General features: G+C 43.4%; 1 protein-coding gene across 1 annotated transcript in view; it reads left to right on the top strand.

Annotated features, from left to right (window-relative positions):
• ntng2a (netrin g2a) overlaps positions 1-26,443 on the top strand; it is an 83,808-nt gene that overhangs the window by 46,979 nt on the left and 10,386 nt on the right. Inside the window, exons 4-5 of the mRNA XM_020468540.2 lie at positions 13,799-13,971; positions 14,416-14,439. Coding sequence (XP_020324129.1) covers positions 13,799-13,971; positions 14,416-14,439 — 197 coding nt within the window. The remainder of the gene's footprint in view (positions 1-13,798; positions 13,972-14,415; positions 14,440-26,443) is intronic.

Genomic DNA, 26,443 nt, shown 5'->3' with positions numbered 1-26,443 from the left:
CTAGCTCTTTTGTTCATGGTGATATGAGTAGACTTCATGTGGGGGCGATGCCCATTAAATTGCAATTTCCCACATTTGGGAAAAAGGATGACACTCCTGATCCACTAATATATCTGGAAAGATGTCGTGACTTTCTTGCCCTCAATCCCCTGGCTGACGACGAACTCCTTGCCACATTGAGGAATGTGTTGCATGGGACAGCTTGAGACTGGTGGGATGTGGCACGTCTCACCACTACCTCCTGGGCTGACTTTGAGGCCAAGTTTTCCTCTGCATTTCTGTCTGAGGACTACACAGATGAGTTGGCAGACAGAGTCAGAAATTGAGTACAAAGAGAGAAAGAGAGTATCCGTGACTTTGCATACGGTTACCACTCCCTGTGCAGAAGGTGGAAACCTGGCATTGAGGAGGAAGAGGTCATTAAATTGATCTTGAAGAACATCAACCCACTACTAGCCAGTCAACTCCGAGAACGAGTCACCACTGTCGATGGACTGGTTCGCTTGGGACAGCAGTTTGAGAAGGACAGAGAATGCCAACAGCAATATGACCAAAGAAAGAAACAGACCCCCAAACAGTTACTCAAGACAGACCATCAACAACAGCCAGAGTCTCCAGCCAAGACCCCTCTCATGTTCTGTTGGAGATGTAGCCAAAAGGGACATTCGTCAGTTACGTGTCCAAGACCGTATCATGTAAACCCTTCCAGAAACCACAAATCGCAACAGGCCAACACACCTAACTCTCTTAGCAGGAATGACCATCCTACTCTAGGTGCTTTAACCAGAGCTGAAACCCCAAGAGTCACTGCCTACGCCCCCCCATCGACATCCCCTTCCTTTCAGTTAATACCGCACCAACTGGTGTTACCCCTGTCCATAGGCCCATGGACAGGAAGAGCCATCTTGGATACCGGGTCATCCTACACACTGCTCAATGAGAAACTGTGGAAGGAGGTTAAAGGTCCACAATACAACTTGAAGCAGTGGACAGAAGTTCTACTCTATCTGGCTGATGGTGAGGCTAAAAGACCACTTGGATGAAGTGAGGTAGAGTTCTGCCTGTGTAACCGCTCCTATATGATTCCTTCTGTTATCCTACAAACCAAGAACCTTGCTATTCCTGTAGTGTTGGGAATTGATTTCATGTACTTCAGTGGTGTCCAGATTGATATCGCACACAATTGCTACTGTTTTCCATACAATCCGAGCAAGAAGCATTTCTTCCAATCAGAAGCTACAAAGTTATATGATTGGGGTTCAGATGTGGCAGTCTTCTCTGCCGTTGCTCCGGTACCACTAACCCTTGATAATCCTTCTGACGATCTCCTTTTACAGGCTGTGAGAAGAGCTCAGCTGGAACAGCCAGAGGAGTTAAGGCTGTTGGAACAGCTGCAGAATAATGCTGATGTATGTACTTCAAAGCTAGGACGCACCGGGCTCCTGAAGCGCAAAATATTCCTTACACAGGAAATGCCGATCAAGCAAAAGCCATATCGTTTGTCCTTTAAGGTAATGCCTTTTGGATTAAAGAATGCACCTGCCACTTTCCAAAGACTCATGGAGATTGCGTTAGGTGAGCTCAAAGGGAAGATCTGTTTCATCTACCTGGATGATATAATTATCTACTCTCAGAACAGAGAAAGACACTTTCAAGATCTTCAAGCAGTTTTGGACAAGCTAAGAGAAGCTGGTCTGACCTTGAATATGAAGAAGAGCAACTTCTGCCAAACCTCCCTGAAGTTCCTTGGCCATATTGTGTCTTTCAACGGCATTCATGTGGATCCTGAAAAGACAAAGGCTGTACAAGACTTCCCTGTGCCAACCACACTCAAGGCCCTTCAGCGGTTCCTTGGGATGGCTGGATGGTACCATCGGTTTCTGTCGAACTTCTCCCATGTGGCAGAACCCCTCAACGCGTTGAAGCAAAAAGGAGTGAAATTCCTATGGACGGCAGAGTGCCAGACCTCCTTTGAAACCCTGAAACGACACCTCGTCACACCTCCCATTTTAGGTCATCCCAACTTTGATTGCCCTTTTGTTGTTTACACTGATGCAAGTGATGTTGGACTTGGTGCTGTCCTAGTCCAACAGACTGGACTTGGCACTGAAGAAGTACTAGCATTCGCCAGTCGGACATTGAATGGAGCAGACCAACAAACCAAGTACCAGACTCATAAGATGGGCTCTACGGTTGCAAGAGTTCACCTTTGCAGTAGAATACAGGAAAGGAAAATACAACACTGTTCCAGATGCCTTATCCAGAGCTCCTGCTTGTGATAACGGTGGCCCTCATCTTACATGTGCTACTGTCCTGTCAAGCAGGCAAGACTCGCCCAAAACGGTCTTTCCCATCTCTGATGAGGCCATATGGAAAGCCCAACAGGATGTTCCAAAAGTGCAGGCTTTGTACCAGACTATCCTGGAAGATGGAGAAAAGATGGTCAATCCTACCACAAAGCTGACCATCATTGAAGACAAAGTCTACCGTGTTGTACAACTACCTCACAGAACCCTCTACCAATTGTACATACCTGAAACTCTACGCCTTCAACTGCTTCAACATTTCCATGAAGACCCATTAGCTGGTCATTTGGGCAGGTTAAAAACCTACAAGAGGTTGCAAGTGTTACTGTACTGGCCACATCTGAGCATGGATGTGAAGTCACACATCCGAAACTGTCAGGTTTGTCAAATGTACAAACCAGAAGGTAGAAAGCCTGCTGGCAAGTTGCAGCAAACAGTGGTTACCCGACCTTGGGAAATGTTAGGAGTGGATTTGATGGGTCCATTTCCTAGAAGCTCCAATCAGAATGTGTACATGCTTGTTTTTGTTGATTACTATTCAAAGTGGGTGGAGCTCTTTTCCCTGCGTCAGGCCACAGCAAGGACCGTCTCTAACATCCTTACGAAAGAGATCCTGACTCGCTGGGGAGTGCCTGATTACATCCTGTCTGATCGAGGTTCCCAATTTGTCTCTGATCAGGTCTCCTGATGGCAGGAGACCTGCCAAAGATGGAACCTGAGACAGAAGTTGACCACGGCCTATCACCACCAGACCAATCTCACTGAGAGAGTAAATCGAACCTTGAAGACAATGGTTGCTTCAACAATGGTTGGACCCAGCACAAACACTGGGACAAGCACCTTCACGAGTTTCGATTTGCCCTGAATTCTGCTGTGCAAGAGTCCACTGGAGTCACACCTGCAGAGCTGAACCTAAGTCGTCCCCTCCGAGGACCCTTGGATATGGTGCTACAGCCCCAGCAGCTTACTCCAGACGCTGCTTGCTATGACCAGGTAGTCCATCTCCATGACTTGAGAGCTCTTGTCTCAAAGAACATGATCCATGCTCGACTCAAGCAGAAGATCAATTATGATAAGAACAGACGAGACATGCAGTTCCAGCTTCGTGATCGGGTGTGGCTTCGCTCTCATCCTTACTCGAAAGCTGAACAATTCTTCTCGGCCAAGCTCGCTCCTAAATGTCAAGGACCATATAGGATTGTGGAGCAGATGGGCCCTTTGAACTACCGAGTGGTGAAAGAGGACACAGGTGGAGATATGCTCGTTGTCCATGTCTCACGCCTTAAGGCCTGTTACCCCTCGGCTGAGGAATTGGAGGCGATTGAGCGCTGCAAGGTCCTGGATATCTTTGAAGAGGAAAGTGAGGAGACTTTTCTCAGATTCCCAGACCCAGAAGTCTCACACCTTAAGGCCTGTGACCCCTCAGCTGAGGAGCATGAGCTCCAAAAAGTAATGAATATTTTTGTAGAGGAAAGTGATGAGGAGACCTTTCTCGGTTTCCCCGACCAAGTTGTGCCTTCCAGTGCAATGGTCGGCTTTTTCCAGAAAAGGAGGGGGTGTGTGACGGCCCTGAATTTTTCTGAACTGTTTCAGTGCTTCTCCTTCGAATAGGGTGCTTTCCCTTTAATTCCCAATTAAATAGCCAGCATAAGCTGCGCAAAAGTGGGGTTGTGATGGAGACGTGAATGAGGATGTGTTCAACCCTCAGTTCCGAAGCTTCTCTATTCCATTTGTTTTGTTGCCGTTAAACGTGTGTTTTGTAGCCTAATAGAGTTTATCCAGGATCGGATCCACTCTTTGCGTCCGTGGACTACACCTCTCTGTTCTTCGTGGCCTTTCTCCACTGGAGATCTGTTGGCGGATTGGATTGTCTGACTGACCGACTGACTACAACCTTTTTGTATACGGTATTTCATTTGTTTTGATGTCATGTATACGGTGATGATTTATGTAGTTAGTTGTAGTTGAGGACTTAGTAAGAGTTGATAGGCTTTAAAGTTCTGTGGTAAAATAATTGTTTTATTGATTGTATGAGGGTTTACACTACACTGAATGAACGGACAAACATTGCGTGACAAAAGTCACTTGAGTTCCCTGAACTCCTTTACCGGGCTGGACTTTTTTTAGGCCCGAGGTACAGGACATTTCTGGAGGAACCAGAACTCATTGTGATATTATTATATGTGTGTGTAATCATTGATGTTGCTAATACAACCCACGCAAAATAATATAGTTGTTTTGGAAGTTCTTTCCAATGTTTTAAGGGTTTATGAAAAGTTTATTTCCATCCTGACTTTTACATAAGTCCTTTGTATTGGTGTAGACTTGACGGACCAGATGGGACTCATTCCCTCCCAAACCAAAAGGAGAAACCAATGTTTTCTCTGGTAGGCACAACCTACCTGGCACCCCTATAAATAATAACCTCAAATCAAAACCGTTACATAAAAAATGCCACCCCAGATGGGACAGCTCAACATTGAGAACTAACCAAAGCAATTTTTTTGTGTGGAATTAAAACAATGGATTGACCCCAAGATAACGTGCTCATCCATGTCATACCTGTCAATAGGAATACACAGGCCCATTCTGACCATCAAGCTGACAATACAAATCATAATGTGAATGGAGATAATGGAGTTGATTTGGGCCAAAGCCCTGGGAATCTGAATGCTCGGTCTGAACCACAGGCCAGAAGTCTAACCAGTTACTCACTTATTGACATGGATCTGTGTGGAAGTACTGAGCTAGCCCTCCCTCTGACACCCAACCTTCCTCCATTGTCTGGTTTATCTCCAGAGGTTGTAGTCTTACAACTTCAAGGTGACATCCTTGATATTCGTCAGACTCAAAAACATCTCCAAACTCTTATCCACCATAAATTCAAATGTCTGAGGGAAGAGCAACAACAGAGTGCCATGGAATTCAGAAACTCACTGAGCACTCTAACCCACACGCTGACAGAGCTCAGTGAGAGTGGAAGACGGGAAATTACTGGTGCCATGGACAGGCAGTTTGACTACCAACGAAACCAACTCACTGCCACTCCAATGGCGCCTGCAACATCACCACACTCCTCAAGGACGTTAATTCTGCTTTTTCTCCCATGGTTAACACTGTAGACCACTTGCAGACAGAACTCTCTAATTGTGTTAAAATGTTGGATGATGTGTCTGTGGACATGGCCTCCATTAGGCACAACTCCTTGCAGAGAGTTTCTCTGGTGTCCACTTCTGTTCCGACCACTGCGGGCCAAGCTGGCACCTCTGAACAGCCAAGACAAGGCCATGCTGCAGCCACCCCTTGCAGGATGCAATCCACCATGCATCCTGGTGTTCATTTTCATGGTCCAATAACTCCCTCCCCCTCTACTTCGTCAATCCCTCCTAGCTCTTTTGTTCATGGTGATATGAGTAGACTTCATGTGGGGGCGATGCCCATTAAATTGCAATTTCCCACATTTGGGAAAAAGGATGACACTCCTGATCCACTAATATATCTGGAAAGATGTCGTGACTTTCTTGCCCTCAATCCCCTGGCTGACGACGAACTCCTTGCCACATTGAGGAATGTGTTGCATGGGACAGCTTGAGACTGGTGGGATGTGGCACGTCTCACCACTACCTCCTGGGCTGACTTTGAGGCCAAGTTTTCCTCTGCATTTCTGTCTGAGGACTACACAGATGAGTTGGCAGACAGAGTCAGAAATTGAGTACAAAGAGAGAAAGAGAGTATCCGTGACTTTGCATACGGTTACCACTCCCTGTGCAGAAGGTGGAAACCTGGCATTGAGGAGGAAGAGGTCATTAAATTGATCTTGAAGAACATCAACCCACTACTAGCCAGTCAACTCCGAGAACGAGTCACCACTGTCGATGGACTGGTTCGCTTGGGACAGCAGTTTGAGAAGGACAGAGAATGCCAACAGCAATATGACCAAAGAAAGAAACAGACCCCCAAACAGTTACTCAAGACAGACCATCAACAACAGCCAGAGTCTCCAGCCAAGACCCCTCTCATGTTCTGTTGGAGATGTAGCCAAAAGGGACATTCGTCAGTTACGTGTCCAAGACCGTATCATGTAAACCCTTCCAGAAACCACAAATCGCAACAGGCCAACACACCTAACTCTCTTAGCAGGAATGACCATCCTACTCTAGGTGCTTTAACCAGAGCTGAAACCCCAAGAGTCACTGCCTACGCCCCCCCATCGACATCCCCTTCCTTTCAGTTAATACCGCACCAACTGGTGTTACCCCTGTCCATAGGCCCATGGACAGGAAGAGCCATCTTGGATACCGGGTCATCCTACACACTGCTCAATGAGAAACTGTGGAAGGAGGTTAAAGGTCCACAATACAACTTGAAGCAGTGGACAGAAGTTCTACTCTATCTGGCTGATGGTGAGGCTAAAAGACCACTTGGATGAAGTGAGGTAGAGTTCTGCCTGTGTAACCGCTCCTATATGATTCCTTCTGTTATCCTACAAACCAAGAACCTTGCTATTCCTGTAGTGTTGGGAATTGATTTCATGTACTTCAGTGGTGTCCAGATTGATATCGCACACAATTGCTACTGTTTTCCATACAATCCGAGCAAGAAGCATTTCTTCCAATCAGAAGCTACAAAGTTATATGATTGGGGTTCAGATGTGGCAGTCTTCTCTGCCGTTGCTCCGGTACCACTAACCCTTGATAATCCTTCTGACGATCTCCTTTTACAGGCTGTGAGAAGAGCTCAGCTGGAACAGCCAGAGGAGTTAAGGCTGTTGGAACAGCTGCAGAATAATGCTGATGTATGTACTTCAAAGCTAGGACGCACCGGGCTCCTGAAGCGCAAAATATTCCTTACACAGGAAATGCCGATCAAGCAAAAGCCATATCGTTTGTCCTTTAAGGTAATGCCTTTTGGATTAAAGAATGCACCTGCCACTTTCCAAAGACTCATGGAGATTGCGTTAGGTGAGCTCAAAGGGAAGATCTGTTTCATCTACCTGGATGATATAATTATCTACTCTCAGAACAGAGAAAGACACTTTCAAGATCTTCAAGCAGTTTTGGACAAGCTAAGAGAAGCTGGTCTGACCTTGAATATGAAGAAGAGCAACTTCTGCCAAACCTCCCTGAAGTTCCTTGGCCATATTGTGTCTTTCAACGGCATTCATGTGGATCCTGAAAAGACAAAGGCTGTACAAGACTTCCCTGTGCCAACCACACTCAAGGCCCTTCAGCGGTTCCTTGGGATGGCTGGATGGTACCATCGGTTTCTGTCGAACTTCTCCCATGTGGCAGAACCCCTCAACGCGTTGAAGCAAAAAGGAGTGAAATTCCTATGGACGGCAGAGTGCCAGACCTCCTTTGAAACCCTGAAACGACACCTCGTCACACCTCCCATTTTAGGTCATCCCAACTTTGATTGCCCTTTTGTTGTTTACACTGATGCAAGTGATGTTGGACTTGGTGCTGTCCTAGTCCAACAGACTGGACTTGGCACTGAAGAAGTACTAGCATTCGCCAGTCGGACATTGAATGGAGCAGACCAACAAACCAAGTACCAGACTCATAAGATGGGCTCTACGGTTGCAAGAGTTCACCTTTGCAGTAGAATACAGGAAAGGAAAATACAACACTGTTCCAGATGCCTTATCCAGAGCTCCTGCTTGTGATAACGGTGGCCCTCATCTTACATGTGCTACTGTCCTGTCAAGCAGGCAAGACTCGCCCAAAACGGTCTTTCCCATCTCTGATGAGGCCATATGGAAAGCCCAACAGGATGTTCCAAAAGTGCAGGCTTTGTACCAGACTATCCTGGAAGATGGAGAAAAGATGGTCAATCCTACCACAAAGCTGACCATCATTGAAGACAAAGTCTACCGTGTTGTACAACTACCTCACAGAACCCTCTACCAATTGTACATACCTGAAACTCTACGCCTTCAACTGCTTCAACATTTCCATGAAGACCCATTAGCTGGTCATTTGGGCAGGTTAAAAACCTACAAGAGGTTGCAAGTGTTACTGTACTGGCCACATCTGAGCATGGATGTGAAGTCACACATCCGAAACTGTCAGGTTTGTCAAATGTACAAACCAGAAGGTAGAAAGCCTGCTGGCAAGTTGCAGCAAACAGTGGTTACCCGACCTTGGGAAATGTTAGGAGTGGATTTGATGGGTCCATTTCCTAGAAGCTCCAATCAGAATGTGTACATGCTTGTTTTTGTTGATTACTATTCAAAGTGGGTGGAGCTCTTTTCCCTGCGTCAGGCCACAGCAAGGACCGTCTCTAACATCCTTACGAAAGAGATCCTGACTCGCTGGGGAGTGCCTGATTACATCCTGTCTGATCGAGGTTCCCAATTTGTCTCTGATCAGGTCTCCTGATGGCAGGAGACCTGCCAAAGATGGAACCTGAGACAGAAGTTGACCACGGCCTATCACCACCAGACCAATCTCACTGAGAGAGTAAATCGAACCTTGAAGACAATGGTTGCTTCAACAATGGTTGGACCCAGCACAAACACTGGGACAAGCACCTTCACGAGTTTCGATTTGCCCTGAATTCTGCTGTGCAAGAGTCCACTGGAGTCACACCTGCAGAGCTGAACCTAAGTCGTCCCCTCCGAGGACCCTTGGATATGGTGCTACAGCCCCAGCAGCTTACTCCAGACGCTGCTTGCTATGACCAGGTAGTCCATCTCCATGACTTGAGAGCTCTTGTCTCAAAGAACATGATCCATGCTCGACTCAAGCAGAAGATCAATTATGATAAGAACAGACGAGACATGCAGTTCCAGCTTCGTGATCGGGTGTGGCTTCGCTCTCATCCATATAGGATTGTGGAGCAGATGGGCCCTTTGAACTACCGAGTGGTGAAAGAGGACACAGGTGGAGATATGCTCGTTGTCCATGTCTCACGCCTTAAGGCCTGTTACCCCTCGGCTGAGGAATTGGAGGCGATTGAGCGCTGCAAGGTCCTGGATATCTTTGAAGAGGAAAGTGAGGAGACTTTTCTCAGATTCCCAGACCCAGAAGTCTCACACCTTAAGGCCTGTGACCCCTCAGCTGAGGAGCATGAGCTCCAAAAAGTAATGAATATTTTTGTAGAGGAAAGTGATGAGGAGACCTTTCTCGGTTTCCCCGACCAAGTTGTGCCTTCCAGTGCAATGGTCGGCTTTTTCCAGAAAAGGAGGGGGTGTGTGACGGCCCTGAATTTTTCTGAACTGTTTCAGTGCTTCTCCTTCGAATAGGGTGCTTTCCCTTTAATTCCCAATTAAATAGCCAGCATAAGCTGCGCAAAAGTGGGGTTGTGATGGAGACGTGAATGAGGATGTGTTCAACCCTCAGTTCCGAAGCTTCTCTATTCCATTTGTTTTGTTGCCGTTAAACGTGTGTTTTGTAGCCTAATAGAGTTTATCCAGGATCGGATCCACTCTTTGCGTCCGTGGACTACACCTCTCTGTTCTTCGTGGCCTTTCTCCACTGGAGATCTGTTGGCGGATTGGATTGTCTGACTGACCGACTGACTACAACCTTTTTGTATACGGTATTTCATTTGTTTTGATGTCATGTATACGGTGATGATTTATGTAGTTAGTTGTAGTTGAGGACTTAGTAAGAGTTGATAGGCTTTAAAGTTCTGTGGTAAAATAATTGTTTTATTGATTGTATGAGGGTTTACACTACACTGAATGAACGGACAAACATTGCGTGACAAAAGTCACTTGAGTTCCCTGAACTCCTTTACCGGGCTGGACTTTTTTTAGGCCCGAGGTACAGGACATTTCTGGAGGAACCAGAACTCATTGTGATATTATTATATGTGTGTGTAATCATTGATGTTGCTAATACAACCCACGCAAAATAATATAGTTGTTTTGGAAGTTCTTTCCAATGTTTTAAGGGTTTATGAAAAGTTTATTTCCATCCTGACTTTTACATAAGTCCTTTGTATTGGTGTAGACTTGACGGACCAGATGGGACTCATTCCCTCCCAAACCAAAAGGAGAAACCAATGTTTTCTCTGGTAGGCACAACCTACCTGGCACCCCTATAAATAATAACCTCAAGTCAAAACCGTTACAGTACTCGTAGAATGCCCTTCTTTGTATGCATGCTGGAAACCCATTATCAGAATGACATTGTAAGTAACAGCAAACATTCCAGGACATAGACATGTCTTAAATGGGCAGAAAGCTTACATTCTTGTTAATCTATCTACGCTGTCCAATTTACAGTAGCTATTACAGTGAACAAAATACTATGCTATTGTTTGAGGAGAGTGCACAACAAAAGATAACTTATCACAGCAACTGGTTTGATACATTGACCTCTGAAGGTAAATAATGTACTTTTCAGTAATACATTCAGTAATCTTGCTCTGATTTGTCATCCTGAGAGTCCAAGAGATAAAATGTAGCATAGTTTTGTTTGATAAAAATAAATGTTATATTCAAATGTAGGAACTGGGTTGAACAGTTTGAACCCCTGCTGTTTCTGGCTCCATACCTACCCCGCCCGGCCATCTAGATGTGTGAAAATTAGTATATAAGCTAATGATCCATCATGTATGACATTCCTGGGAGTGTGTAAACTTAAATTTTGTATTAGCATATCAGTTTTGTATGTTCTCTATTGTTATGTACTTGAATATGTATCAATTGACCAATTCGGCACATTTGTGCAGACTTGATACAAAATACTGTACAGTATTGCAACTCTTCACTGGATCAATCTGAAACTTTGCACACACACTGCTACAATCTAGTGTCCAAAATCTAAATTGCGCCTTAACTGAAACATTATATTATGGCCTTTCTCTTGCATTTCCAAGATAATGGAACAGAAAAAAAATACGAAATCGCATGTTGTTTTTGTTTGCATTACCTTTTACCAGATCAAATGTGTTATTCTCCTTCATTAATTTCTAATTTCCACAAACTTCAAAGTTTATCCTTTCAAATGGTATATATAATATGCATATCATTGCTTCAGGTCCTGAGCTACAGGCAGTTAAATTTGGGTATGTCATTTTAGGCGAATGTTGAAGACAGTGTGATGAAATATTCACTGATTAAAACACACCCGAAAAGGTCCAAGCACCACCCTCCTTTTGAAGCTTCCAGTCTGTTATTCGAACTCAATCAGCATTACAGAGTGATCTCCAGCCTGGTCCTCGTCAACACTCTAACACCTGTGTTAACGAGAGAATCACTGACATGATGTCAGCTTGTCCTTTTGTGGCAGGGCTGAAATGCAGTGGAAATGTTTTTGGGGATACGGTTCATTTTTATGGCAAAGAGGGACTTTGCAATGAATTGCAATTAATCTGATCACTCTTCATAACATTCTGGAGTACATGCAAATTGCCATCATACAAACTGAGGCAGCAGATTGTGAAAATTAATATTTGTCTCATTCTCAAAACTTTTGGCCACGACTGTACATCTTCATGGTATCAAAGTGGCGAGGAGACGAGATATCTGCGACCCAAGAATAGTAAACCACCCTTTACTGGCTCAAACTGCCAACCAATCAGCCTGTTACCAACCCAATCAGCCTGTTACCAACAGAAGCAGCACGGCTGGCCCTTAAATGTTCATGGAGAGCTAACATCATTAATAACATGCATGTCAATCTTTCCTGCATCACTACTTGTCTTGCGGTTTAAACTACTAGCACACTGCTCAGACACCCATGCATAACCCACAAGACATGCCACCAGAGGTCTCTACACAGTCCCAAAGTCCAGACCATGGGGAACACACAGTACTTACACAGAGCCATGACTAGATGGAACTCTATTCCACATCAAGTAACTCATGTAAGCAGTAAAATCAGAGACCAAAAAAACATATAAAACTACACCTTATGGAACAGTGCATCATGTGAAGAGGCACACACACAGTCACAGACACATGCACTCTACACATTGTAATATTGTTATATTGCTGTATTATGGATGTTGTCTTGTAGAGATGCTATGGTAGAGTTATGTAATAATGTGTTGTATTGTAGATATGTTGTGGTAGAGTAGTAATAATGTGTTGTATTGTAGATATATTGTGGTAGAGTATTATGTAATAATGTGTTGTCTTGTAGATATGTTGTGGTAGAGTAGTGTGTAATAAATAATGTGTTATATTGTAGAGATGCTGTGGTAGAGTAGTAATAATGTGTTGTATTGTAGATATGTTGTGGTAGAGTAGTAATAATGTGTTGTATTGTAGATATGTTGTGGTAGAGTAGTGTGTAATAATGTGTTGTATTGTAGAGTAGTGTGTAATAATGTGTTGTATTGTAGAGTAGTGTGTAATAATGTGTTGTATTGTAGATTAGTGTGTAATAATGTGTTGTATTGTAGATATGTTGTGGCAGAGTAGTGTGTAATAATGTGTTTTATTGTAGATATGTTGTGGTAGAGTAGTGTGTTATATTGTAGATATGTTGTGGTAGATTAGTGTGTAATAATGTGTTGTATTGTAGATATGTTGTGGTAGTAGTGTGTTATAATGTGTTGTATTGTAGAGATGCTGTGGTTGAGTAGTGTGTTATAATGTGTTGTATTGTAGAGATGCTGTGGTTGAGTAGTGTGTTATAATGTGTTGTATTGTAGAGATGCTGTGGTTGAGTAGTGTGTTATAATGTGTTGTATTGTAGAGATGCTGTGGTTGAGTAGTGTGTAATAATGTGTTGTATTGTAGAGATGCTGTGGTTGAGTAGTGTGTAATAATGTGTTATGTGATGTACTGTTTTATTTTGTATGTAATTGCCTTAATCTTGTTTGGAAGACAGGAAGAGTCGCTCGCTGCAGGGCAGCAGCTAATGGTGAACCGTAATAAAATACAAAAATACAAATCCTTGTGGAGGTGTGGAGGTCCGTCCTATGAATATTTCATGCAAATGAAGGGTGGTCGGCTCACCAGAGTGGAACACTTTATATTGGAAGTGACTCCCTCATCTGATTATTATTGTTATTCAAATGTCACCATTACCATGCTATCCTGCTTGCCACCTCTCTCGCCATCTCAATCTTACCCCTTAAAAAAATGATTTAGATGTAAATGGCCTAGTAATTTCTCGAGATCGGGAAATGTTGTTTGACCTGGTACTTTTTATTTTCTTATGTATTTATTTGATTCTGTTTCCCTGAAAGATTTAGCTCTTGCCACTTATAAAACATGCAAATGCATACTGCTGATTGTCTCTCTCTTTCTCTCTCTCTCTCTCATATCATACTCATCTTTGAGCCCACAATAAATTAACAATGCGCTATATATCATACTCTTTAGGCTTACTCTTTAACACCACAATTTATCCAGGAATGCAATATATAAAAAATAATATTGATCAAAAACTGTGTCAATAACCGCAAGGTGTACTTGATCATGCATGAGTAATTAGCGCAGGAGTTGTTCAAGTGAGGCCATCACAGTGTTGTGGATTGACGTTGCTTCTACCCCCCCCCCCCCCCCCCCCCCCCCCATCTTGCCATAGGTGTAAGTGTAACCTCCATGCTGGCCAGTGCACCTTTCGGGAGGGCAGCCTGCAGTGTGACTGTGAGCACAATACGACGGGCCAGGACTGCACTCGCTGTGAGAGGGGCTTCAAAGCCAAGTCATGGAAACCTGGATCCTACCTACCCACCCCCAACGGATCCCCCAATACCTGTACGTAGCTGACAGCTGTACACTTCAAACATCATATTATACCAAAAATACTGTACCAGGCACGTTACTTGATGGATGAGGTAATGGCTGACAAATGATTTGGGCCATCTGCTCTATACAGCCACAGAGTGGTGCAGCCGAAGCTGTCACATTTCACAAGAGAGAAGTCCTTTTTCTTGAGGAATTCTACAGATGTACACTGACACTGTATGCAGAGGCACCCTATTCTTTACTCACAAACTACAGCGGGAAAGGAGGCTTGCCGCTTCCAATGACAGATTTGGTGCCTGATGTTCTGTACATTAAGCACTGAAAGCTGAAAAGCCTTCATCTCTTTAAAAAAAATTATATATAAATAAAGACACTTATTCTCAAAAAGAAATGAGTAAATCTCCATTTGTTTCTCTCACTCTCTCTCTTTGTCTGTCTCTGTCTGTCTGTCAGGTGAGGCTGCTGGGACTCTTGGCAGTAAGTAACAATCCTAATCAAATGGGATAGAGCTTGTTATCATTTCTTTTTCATTCTCTGTTTGTATGCCATACTTAAAAAAATCATATTTATTGTCTATCATAATATATCATTTATGTCCCTCCCCTCTGGTGTTGTGGTGGGTCCCTTCATGGTAATCATGATGATCACACTCCCAACACATTTTTCCACAGTTTTATATCCCTCAGTGCCGGTCTATAATTCAAATGGGGGGGGAGGGCTTCAAAGTGTTTCAGTGTAACAGGTTTTGTAGATGAGGGCTAGCCAAGGACATGGTGTGAGAGGGACTGTGAGTGCATGTGGGTTCTGTGCAGACCTAACGATGTAAGATCTTAATTTAAACCAGTTTGCCACAGCAGGACAATAATGCTGCAGCAACAGGAAATGTAAATTATTATATGGATCATAATTAATGGACATTTTTGTAGGGGTTGATACATTTTTTGTAAGGGAAAATCAAGTCTGAAATTTCAAAGTGGAAATGTAACTTCAGAAGCCTTTTTAAACCTCAGAAGCACTATAAGTTTTATATTTCCTGTGTTGCAGGAAGGTTTTTCCAAATTAAGATCGTACATCTGTATAAGAGATGCTGTACAGCCATAGCTGTGGTGGAATAACCATATTGTTTAAAGCAAGGTGTTCTCCACAACGGCCAAACAAGTGATGGCTCTGTACGATGGCAAGTGATGGCAAGCGCAATCACATAATGGGTTGATTTGATGGTATATCCAAGATCCGGATATTCCCATGTTAGTGCATTTGTTGATATAATTTGATTTTCTCTCTACCTTCTTGGTGTTGTGCCCTCTCAGCCCCCACAACAGTCCAGCCCCCGCCAACAACCACACCTGCGTTGGCAACTACAGCCAATCCACCCACAGACCAACTGCCCACATTTACCACTAGTATAGAAGGTGGGAGAGCAACTATGGTTGGAGTGTCTGACAGCCAGGCAGAGTGCCTGTCTAAAAGGAACATAGGCTGCATCCGAAATGGCACCCTATTGCCTATATAGTGCACTACTACTACAGAACCATATGGGCCCTGGTAAAAAATAGTGCACTATGGGCCCGATTCAGACTTAGGAAATGTACGCCTTTTCTACGCACTACTCAGAAGTTGGTCTTCAGACGTACCTTTTGTAGCTGCGTAACAGGCTTTGCAGGCGTGGTTCCCTTGCGTGCTCTGAATGAATTTAATTAAACTGCTGAAAACCTCCCAATATAATTTCTAGTGGAGTTTTCATTCAAGGTTTTCAGTACATTTATCTAAATCCATCCATTTAATATGGGGTAGTCTACCTTAGTTAGAAAATATACAGGAAAACATTTCAGAATATTACGGATCAATAAGAGGAAACCATGTAGGACTAAATGCATATTCCTCTCCTTTCAGCACCAATTGGTACATTTCAAAATATTATTATTATTATTATTTATACAATAATATTTATATTATTTAGGGTTAGCAAAGTATTTCTGAATTTAAAATAAATACATTTGGAGATCCTTTATGCACTAAATATATTGGTAAATCAAAAATACAGTGGTTTGATTCAACCTGAAAGCTGCCATATTCAAATGTTCAGTCCATGAATTACTGGATGGGGAGAAAGCATACAATAGGGGTTGAACGGTAGTCCTATAAATCTACCCTAATAATCCTCACTAATCATAGAACTGTGATGACAACGGTCCAGTCGTTGTGAGCCGTGCACCAGGATCCATGTTTAAACTGCTATGTATGGTCTGCGTTCCATAATGACTCAAATAGGTTAGAATGTTTCATATTATTGCACAACTTGTAATATGTTAGCCACTATTGCTAGCGATCCTCAGGAACAACCACACAAAAGTGACAGAGGAAAGAAAGGTAAACTAACCATGTAATAGAATGAGGCAAAATGTAAGGAAACTAACACTAAAGTCAGTGACAGTTATAAATGTACGTTGGTATAACTGACGGTGGCTACCGATAATGGCTAGTGTTTTTTTTTAAATACAGTGAAAAAAATCATGAATCAACTTGGTAGGTTTGGTGCTACACTGTCATTTGCGATAGGCTACAGAAGCCTATTGCTTGGGTCTCCACATTTCACATTTCATAAATTATAAGGCCAGCATATTATAAACTTCACTGTGGAAATGGTGACATGTTGATATTCTTCAGTTTGCCACCATGTGACTGGTTTCACATTAATCTCCTGTGATCATATGGTCAATTAGATCTAAAACAATTGTCACTAAATGTTCAATCCCCTTATCCAAACAGATGTCTCATTTACCCAGCTCTTATTAATAGCTCTTATCAATTTGTAAAATACAGTGCATGGAGAATGGTGTTATTTCTATCTGAAAAAATAATGTAGATGATGTTCCACTTGGAACCAACAGGTTGCTCGACCTTATTCATAATTTCATCGTGTGTAAAGGTGGTGGAGCTGTGAGGGAATTTAAGTCAAGGTCAGAATACGGTGTATCTGTAGATGCACCTTCATTTCTTTGATCTCCTCCCCCAACGAATAGTGAGGTGAATAGCATGCTATTCTCATGCTTGTTCAAGATCAGACTAGCGTTGAGAGAAAATCGCATTAAAAAAGCAATTACGTTCCATTTAAGCGCACTTATTATAACTCGGGTATATGACAGACACAAGGTGCCATTTCAGACGCAGACAGCCTGAGAGCTCATCAACCTCCTGCCTCCTATTGACTTTTAAACCAGAGTACATTTACTAAAGCAGCACATACAGTAGAATGTGTCCCCGGTGCATTCCTGATGACCAGGAAATGCGTAGTACTGCAAAGCTGAAAGGGAAGTATACTATAGTGTTGACGTAGCACAAAGGCAAAGGAGAAGAGAGTAGTTGATGAATCTTGGTCATTTAGTTTGTAGTAGTAAAGTGGCTGGTTGAGTATGAGTGTTGTATATCTCACGCATAGTTTTTACCAACCCCACTACAGTAGTTTGTGATGCATAGCATACTGGAAAGAATAGAACATATTCATATCTGTATGTGTGTTGTGTTATCAGAGGAGTAAAGATGTCGTTACTTGTAATAAACATTTTCTGTGCGTGTCTGTATGTGTGTGTTTGTGTGTGATGGTTTGCATTCATGCACATTTCTGTTTGTATTTGTATGCATTCATTTCTGTGTGTGCGTGTGAGAGAGACTTTGTGCTGAATTATACTTCCATAGAACTGGATCTCCCATAATGTCAGGCTGGACACAGGCCTTTTCTGATGATGTGTGTGTGTACGTGCGCGTGCGTGTGCGTGCGGCTCAGTAGATTGGAACCACCTCATGGCTCTGTCTACTGCCATGAAGTGACAAAATCTCACAGGCGCTGAGTGTGAGAGTTTTTACAGTGTGTGTTCCCTGTCAGTAGTGACTTCAAAACCTCACAAGTGAAAATGTAAAATTCCACAATACACTTGCCCAGAGGAAATCTTTTAGTTTAGCTGTCTGAAAATAGAGAAATTCTAGGCTAGTTTGTAGAGTGTTGTAAAGTCTAAGGACAATCCCCATGGGAACAGCATAGGACAGGATACTGTACTGTGATTACGCCAGCTACTGTCCATTGGGAAAGTGATATGGTGTTAACAGTGGAGAACTTCAGGGTCAGTTGTCCATTTAGCTTTCACTGAAATGGGTCTTTCTAATGTCAAGGACTCATAGTTGTACTCTGAGATGTTTAAAATGTTCATGATAGCTTGAACTATTCTAAGCTCATGGGAGGAAATTAGTCATTTTTTAATTTCATAATTGGAAACCTATAGACACGTACATTAACGCAGAGGCATACCGGGGCTAAAGCCCAGGCCAGTGGGGGGCCGAACGGGCCGGAAAACAAAAAATGTAAAGGATATATATTTCCATGGTTGGTTGCGGCTGTTGGTTTGCCTTTTGCAGATTTCAAAATACAATTACTGGAAAAACACAGAGCTTGAGGTTTTGGGGCTATAAAAAAAACAAAGCCTTGGGGTCCAAAGATTTCTTAATCCGGCCCTGGTCATGTCTCCCCCCATCTGTCCTGATGAATTATGGAATATGCTCAATATCAATACTAAAGAGGAAAGGTAATCCATGTTTATTTTGAAGCACCTTGCTCTGATACCTTTCTCTGTGGTGACACAAATCAAATCAAACTTTATTTGTCACATGCGCCGATTACAACAAGTGTAGACTTTACCGTGAAATGTTTCAAGAAGAAGAACATATTTACCAAGTAGGCTAAAAATAAAAAGGAATAATAAAAAGGAACACAATAACAATAACGAGGCTATATACAGGGGGCATCGGTACCGAGTCAGAGTGCAGGGGTACAGGCTAGTTGAGGTAATCTGTACATGTAGGTGGGGTGACTATGCATAGGTAACAAACAAACAGTGAGTAGCAGCAGTGTACAAGAGGGGAGGTGGGGTATGGCAATGTAAATTGTCCCTTGGCGATTTTTATGAACTGTTCAGCAGTCTAATGACTGGGGGTAGAAGCTGTTGAGGAGCATTTTGTTCCTAGACTTGGCGCTCCGGTGCCACTTGCCATGCAGTAGCAGAGAAAACAGTCTGGAGTCTCTGACATTTTATGGGCTTTCATCTGACACCGCCTATTATATAGGTCCTGGATGGCAGGAAGCTTGGTCCCAGTGATGTACTGGGCCGTTCGCACTACCCTCTGTATCGACTTACAGTCAGATGCCGAGCAGTTGCCATACCAGGCGGGGATGCAACCGGTCAGGATGCTCTCAATGGTGCAGCTGTAGAACCTTTGGAGGATCTGGGGGCCTATGCCAAGTCTTTACAGTGTCCTGAGGGGGAAAAGGTTTTGTCGTACCCTCTTCATGACTGTCTTTGTATGTTTGGACCATGATAGTTCGTGGTGATGTGAACAGCAAGGAACTTGAAACTCCCGACCCGCTCCACTACAGCCCCGTCAATGTATTGGGGGCCTGTTCGGCCCGCCTTTTCCTGTAGTCCACGATCATCTCCTTTGTCTTGCTTACATTGAGGGAGAGGTTGTTGTCCTGGCACCACACTGCCAGTTCTCTGACCTCCTCCCTATAGGCCGTCTCTATGTTGTCGGTGATCAGGCCTACCACTGTTGTGTTGTCAGCAAACTTAATGATGGTGTTGGAGTCATGTTTGGCCACGCAGTTGTGGGTGAACAGGGAATACAGGAGTGGACTAAGTACACAACCCTGAGGGGCCCCCTACTCTTACCACCTGGGGGCAGCCCATCAGGAAGTCCAGGATCCAGTTGCAATTGGTGTGGGTCTAGGGTGTCCGGGAGGATGCTGTTGATGTGAGCCATGACCAGTCTCTCAAAGCACTTCATGGCTACCGACATGAGTGCCATGGGGCGGTAATCATTTAGGCAGGTTACCTTCGCTTCCTTGGGCACAGGGACTATGGCTTCGCTTCCTTGGGCACAAGGACTATGGTGGTCTGCTTGAAACATGTAGGCATTACAGACTCTGTCAAGGAGAGGTTGAAAATGTCAGTGAAGACACTTGACAGTTGGTCCGCGCATGCTTTGAGTACACGTCCTGGTAATCCGTCTGGCCCAGCGGCTTTGTGAATGTTGACCTGTTTAAAGGTTTTGTTCACATCGGCTACCGAGATCGTTATCACACAGTCATCCAGAACGGCTGGTGCTCTTGTGCATGCTTCAGTGTTGCTTGCCTCGAAGCAATCATTAAAGGCATTTAGCTCATCTGGTGGGCTCGCGTCACTGGGCAGCTCATGTCTGGGTTTCCCTTTGTAGTCCGTAATAGTTTCCAAGCCCTGCCACATCCGACGAGCGTCAGAGCTGGTGTAGTAGGATTCAATCTTAATCCTGTATTGACGCTTTTTGCTTGCTTGATGGTTCGTCTGAGGGAATAGCGGGATTTCTTATAAGCGCCGGGATTAGTCTCGTGCTCCTTGAAAGCGGCAGCTCTAGCCTTTAGCTCGATGTGGATGTTGCCTGTAATCCATGGCTTCTGTTTGGGGTATGTACATACAGTCACTGTGGGGACGACGTCATCGATGCACTTATTGATGAAGCCGATGACGGAGGTGGTGTATTCCTCAATGCCATTGGATGAATCCTGGAACATATACCAGTCTGTGCTAGCAAAACAGTCCTTTAGTGTAGCATCTGCGTCATCTGACCACTTCCGTATTGAGCGAGTCACTGGTACTTCCTGCTTTAGTTTTTGCTTGTAAGCAGGAATCAGGAGGATAGAATTGTGGTCAGATTTGCCAAATGGAGGACGGGGTAGAGCTTTGTTTGCATCTCTGTGTGTGGAGTAAAGGTGGTCTAGGATTTTTCTTCTTCTTCCCTGGTTGCACAAGTGACATGCTGGTAAAAACTTGGTAAAAAGTATTTAAGTTTGCCTGCATTAAAGTTCCCAGGCCACTAGGAGCGCCGCTTCTGGATGAGCATTATCTTTTTTGCTTATGGCCTTATAGGAGTTGGTTGAGAGCTGTCTTAGCGCCAGCTTCGCTTTGTGGTGGTAAATAGATGGGTACGAATAATAAAGATGAGAACTCTCTTGGTAGATAGTGTGGTCTACAGCTTATCATATTGTACTCTACCTCAGGCGAGCAATACCTTGAGACTTCTTTAATATTAGACATCGCGCACCAGCTGTTATTGACAAATAGACACACACCCCCGCCCTTCGTCTTACCAGAGGTAGCATCTCTGTTCTGCCGGTGCATGGAAAATCCAGCCAGCTCCATATTGTCCATGACATTTTTTGATAAGGTTGATAAATAGACTACAAGTTTGCATTTCCTGCTGTGCAGGAAAATTATCAGCAACAAAACAGGGATCAAATTAAGAGACTACATCTGTACCCAGTAGACGATTATGAATTTGCTCAAAATTAATGGCATGAGAGTAGATTCTACTCTACATCCACCTACGATGCTTGGCAGTCATGTTTTTTTCTCCAAATTAATTCGACGTGGTTGTTCATTAGACAATTCTCACTTGTTTGTTAAAGTACAAAGGCAGCGTTTTCTTGAGTTGGAGGGCTGATCTATGAACAGTTTGGATTATTTGTATTATAAAATCTCGAGTCAATTGCGTGTAAGTAACATAATAAAAAAAGTCCCCGTTAAAATCTGTCAGTTTGAACTAGAGAGACCTGTTTTGTTTTTAATAGGATGGGTCTAAATTCACAGCATCCGACAAAATCTCACTTCCGCATCTGCGGTGAATGGTGGCAGAGCTAGAGGTGTTTTGTCATTCCATGAGACATCCCGAAAATCCGAAATTCTCATGAAAACTTATGTAGCGTCCGAATGGTTTCACCTACAAACTATTATGACCACTCTATGGAAAGGGGAGACTCTCCCGATGTTGGTATCCGTTTTCCACAAGTGTCACGGGAGTTGTCTGAAGGTAACCGGAACCAGTTTTAAAGGATGAACGTGTCACGTCCTGATCTGTTTCACCTGTCCTTGTGCTTGTCTCCACCCCCCTCCAGGTGTGGCCCATCTTTCCCACTTATTCCCTGGGTATTTATACTTTTCCCTAGTCTCTCTTCTTGCCCTTCTGGTTTTGACCGTTGCCTGTCCTAACTCTGAGCCAGCCTGCCTGACCTCTCTGCCTGCCCCTGAGCCTTCCTGCCGTCTGGTGCCTTTGCCCCTACTCTGGATTCCCGACCGCTGCCTGCCTTGACCTGTCGTTTGCCTGCCCCTGTTGTAATAAACATTGTTTCTTCAACACAGTCTGCACTTGGGTCTTACCTGAAACGTGATAGAAGGTAGTTTTGTGCCTACTCAAAAAAGGGTTTAAATATGTGTAAAAAAATATACAGTATACATGTGTGTATATCACTTAGAAATGTCCTTGTTTTTGAAAGAAAAATAATCATTTGTCCTTTAAAATAACATCAAATTGATCAGAAATGCGGTGTAGACATTGTTCATGTTGTAAATGACTATTGTAACTGGAAACGGCCATTTTTCATGGAATATCTGCATAGGGGTACAGAGGCACAGAGGCCCATTATCAGCAACCATCACTCATGTGTTCCAATGCCACGTTGTGTTAGCTAATCCAAGTGTATCATTTTAAAAGGCTAATTGAATAGAAAACCCTTTTGCAATTATGTTAGCACAGCTGAAAACTGTTGTACTGATTAAAGAAGCAATAAAACTGGCCTTCTTTAGACTAGTTGAGTATCTCTGGAGCATCGGCATTTGTGGGTTCGATTACAGGCTCAAAATGGCCAGAAACAAAGAACTTTCTTCTGACACTTGTCAGTCTATACTTGTTCTGAGCCATGAAGACTATTCCATGTGAGAAATTGCCAAGAAACTGAAGATCTCGTACAACGCTGTGTACTTCTCCCTTCACAGAACAGAGCAAACTGGCACTAACCACAATAGAAAGAGGAGTGGGAGGCACAACTGAGCAAGAGGATAAGTACATTAGAGTGTCTAGTTTGAGAAACAGACGCCTCACAAGTCCTCAACTGGCAGCTTCATTAAATAGTACCCGTAAAACACCAGTCTCAACGTCAACAGTGAAGGGGCGACTCCGGGGTGCTGGACTTCTAGGCAGAGTTCCTCTGTCCAGTGTCTGTGTTCTTTTGCCCATCTTAATCTTTTCCTTTTATTGGCCAGTCTGAGATATGTCTTTTTCTTTGCAACTCTGCCTCGAAGGCCAGCATCCCAGAGTCGCCTCTTCACTGTTGACGTTGAGTCTTTTAAAATGATAAACTTGGATTAGCTAACACAACGTGCCATTGGAACACAGGAGTGATGGTTGCTGATAATGGGCCTCTGCACGTCTTATATCTCCTAGATATAAGACAAACACTTCAAAACCGCGTTTCTTATTATTTATTTTTTGACTGTTATGAATGTTTTATTCAAAGCGTTTCTCTGGGCTATAGTAGTAAAGGCCAAATTCAATATATATATTTTATACCTAAAGGGACCCTAACATTTAAATCAAATAGCTAAATGATCCATAGTATGACCACCCCCAACGGCTTAGACTTTTAAGAAATAATGAATAAGATTATGAACAGGGGAGGTCCTGATCCTAGATCAGCAGTCCTGCTCTGAGACGCTTTATGAATACAATCTTGGTGGGGTTCCTATCAATTCCAGGTGTGTAGTCAGTCCCAACCATAGGATTAAAGGTGATTAAAGATTGGGTATAACAGAGGATGGCTGTATCATTCTATATCATATAAATTCCACACATGATCCCTGTATCACAGCTGCGTTGTTCTCCAAGGTGAGATTCCTCACGATGACAGAATCTTTCCCTGTCTCCGGGAGGGAGAAAGGTTGGAATGATGAAGGGATGAGTGATGAATATTTATATCCCTCCATTCTCACCACAAATAGTCCATACTGTACAATACATTCCCCACCAAGGACAATCTTTTTAGATATTAATACTATAAAACAATCACAAGACGGTTGTGATAGGATTTACTATACAAGACAGTGCCCTTTGGAAAGTATTCAGACCCCTTGACTTTTCCCACATTTTGTTACGTTACAGCCTTATTCTAAAACTACACAGAATACCCCATAATGACAAAGCAAAAACAGGTTTTGAGAAATGTTTACTAATTTATTAAAAATAAAAAAACGATAATATAACATTTACATAAGTATTCAGACCATTTACTCAGTACTTTGTTGAAGCACCTTTGGCAGCGATTACAGCATTGAGTCTTCTTGAGTATGACACTACAAGCTTGGCACACATGTATTTGGGGAGTTTCTACCATTCTTCTCTGCAGATCCTCTCATGCTCTGTCAGGTTGGATGGGGAGTGTTGCTTGCTGCACAGCTATTATCAGGTATCTCCAGAGATGATCGATCGGGTTCAAGTCTGGGCTCTGGCTGGGCCACTCAAGGACATTGAGACATGTCCCGAAGCCACTCCTGCGTTGTCTTGGCTGTGTGCTTAGGGTCTTTGTCCAGTTGGAAGGTGATCCTTCTCCCCAGTCTGAGGTCCTGAGTGCTCTTGAGTAGGTTTTCATCAAGGATCTCTGTACTTTGCTCTCTTAATCTTTCCCTCGATCCTGACTAGTCTCCCAGTCCCTGCCGCTGAAAAACATCCCCACAGCATGACGCTGCCACTACCATGCTTCACTGTAGGGATGGTGCCAGGCTCCAGACGTGACACTTGGCATTCAAGCCAAAGAGTTCAATATTGTTTCATCAGAGCAGAGAATCTTGTTTCTCATGTTCTGAGAGTCTTTAGATGCCTTTTGGCAAACTCCAAGCAGTTCTATCATTTGCATTTTACTGAGGAGTGGCTTCCATCTGGCCACTCTACCATAAATGCCTGAATGGTGGAGTGCTGCGGAGATTGTTGTCTTTCTGGAAGATTCTCCCATCTCCATAGAGGAACTCTAGAACTCTGTCAGAGTGACCATCGGGTTCTTGGTCACCTCCCTGACCAAGGCCCTTCTCCCCCGATTGCTCAGTTTGGCCAGGTGGCCAGCTCAATGGAAACAGGATGCACCTGAGCTCAATTTCGAGTCTCATAGCAAAGGGTCTGAATACTTATGTAAATAAGGTATTTCTGTTTTTAATTTTGAATTAATATGCAAACATTTCTAAAACCCTGTTTCCACTTCGTCATGATTGGGTACTGTGTGTAGATTGCAGAGGAATTGTTTTTATCACTTTTAGAATAAGGCTGGTAAACGTCAAGGGGTCTGAATACTTTCCGAATGCACTGTATGCACAAGGTGAAATTCATTGCATTTATGGATGACCGATGACAAATTCAACCAATGGCACATTGTAGTGGTGTTCATTTACATCACCTTCAAGCACACACCCACACACGCAAGCACACACAGACACGTCAGTGTAACTACACCATAGAGGCTGAGAGTGATATAAGATCTAGTGATGTCATTCAGAGAACAGATCTTCTCTGGTAACATTATTCTCTAAACTGGTTGTCCATTGAGGCAGATAGTAAGTGTTACCCCACAGCTGCAGTTCATATGAATTGTGACTTGCCTCGGTACCTAGCTCTGCCCCACAAACGTGTGAGTCCCAAGTAGCCCAGATAATTTACCACAGGTAAATTCACCTCCAGCAGACATATGTTTTCAGCACGGCCATTTGTCAATAATACCCCACCCTAACGAAGCCATAATGTTCCTCTTGGCACGTAGTTGTCACACACTTTTTTTGGACTTTATTTAACTAGGCAAGTCAGTTAAGAACAAATTCTTATTTTCAATGACGGCCTAGGAACAGTGGGTTAACTGCCTGTTCAGGGGCAGAACGATAGATTTGTACCTTGTCAGCTCGGGGATTCGAATTTGCAACCTTTCGGTTACTAGTCCAATGCTCTAACCACTAGGCTACCCTGCCGCCCTGACCTTAGAGAACCTTTTATTTCTCTATTTTGGTTAGGTCAGGGTGTGACTAGGGTGGGTAGTCTAGTTTTTGTTTTTCTATGTTGGCCTGGTATGGTTCCCAATCAGAAGCAGCTGTCTATCGTTGTCTCTGATTGGGGATCATATTTAGGCAGCCTTTTCCCACCTGTTGTTTGTGGGATCTTGATTTTGTATTGTTGCTTTTAAGCCCTACAAAGCTGCACATTTGTTTTGTTACTCTTTATTTGTTTTGTTGCTGGTTCACATTAATAAATAGGATGAACGCCTTCCACGCTGCACCTTGGTCCAATCCTTCCAACAATGAACTTTACAGTAGTATTCAGATATGTAAATACAGATCATAAGAAAGCGGAACAGAATTGAATTCCCCACATGGATGCTATTAAGATATGCTCCAGCAGTTGTCCCAAAGTACATGCACAAACATTTCCTTAATGATATGCGCTGGTGTCTGGTGCCAAGTGTGTATTAACTCTTCCCGGCTGATAATTGGGCCTCTTTTTTAGTAAAGATTGAATTGAGATTGTGTCCTTTTGGCCATGTGCTAATGATCAACCACTGGGGAGGGATTCTGCGTTAATAAAACATCAGCATGCC

The sequence above is a fragment of the Oncorhynchus kisutch genome, linkage group LG3 (genome assembly GCF_002021735.2).
Source record: "Oncorhynchus kisutch isolate 150728-3 linkage group LG3, Okis_V2, whole genome shotgun sequence".
Classification (NCBI taxonomy): domain Eukaryota; kingdom Metazoa; phylum Chordata; class Actinopteri; order Salmoniformes; family Salmonidae; genus Oncorhynchus; species Oncorhynchus kisutch.
This window is presented reverse-complemented; position numbering and strand designations above follow the sequence as displayed.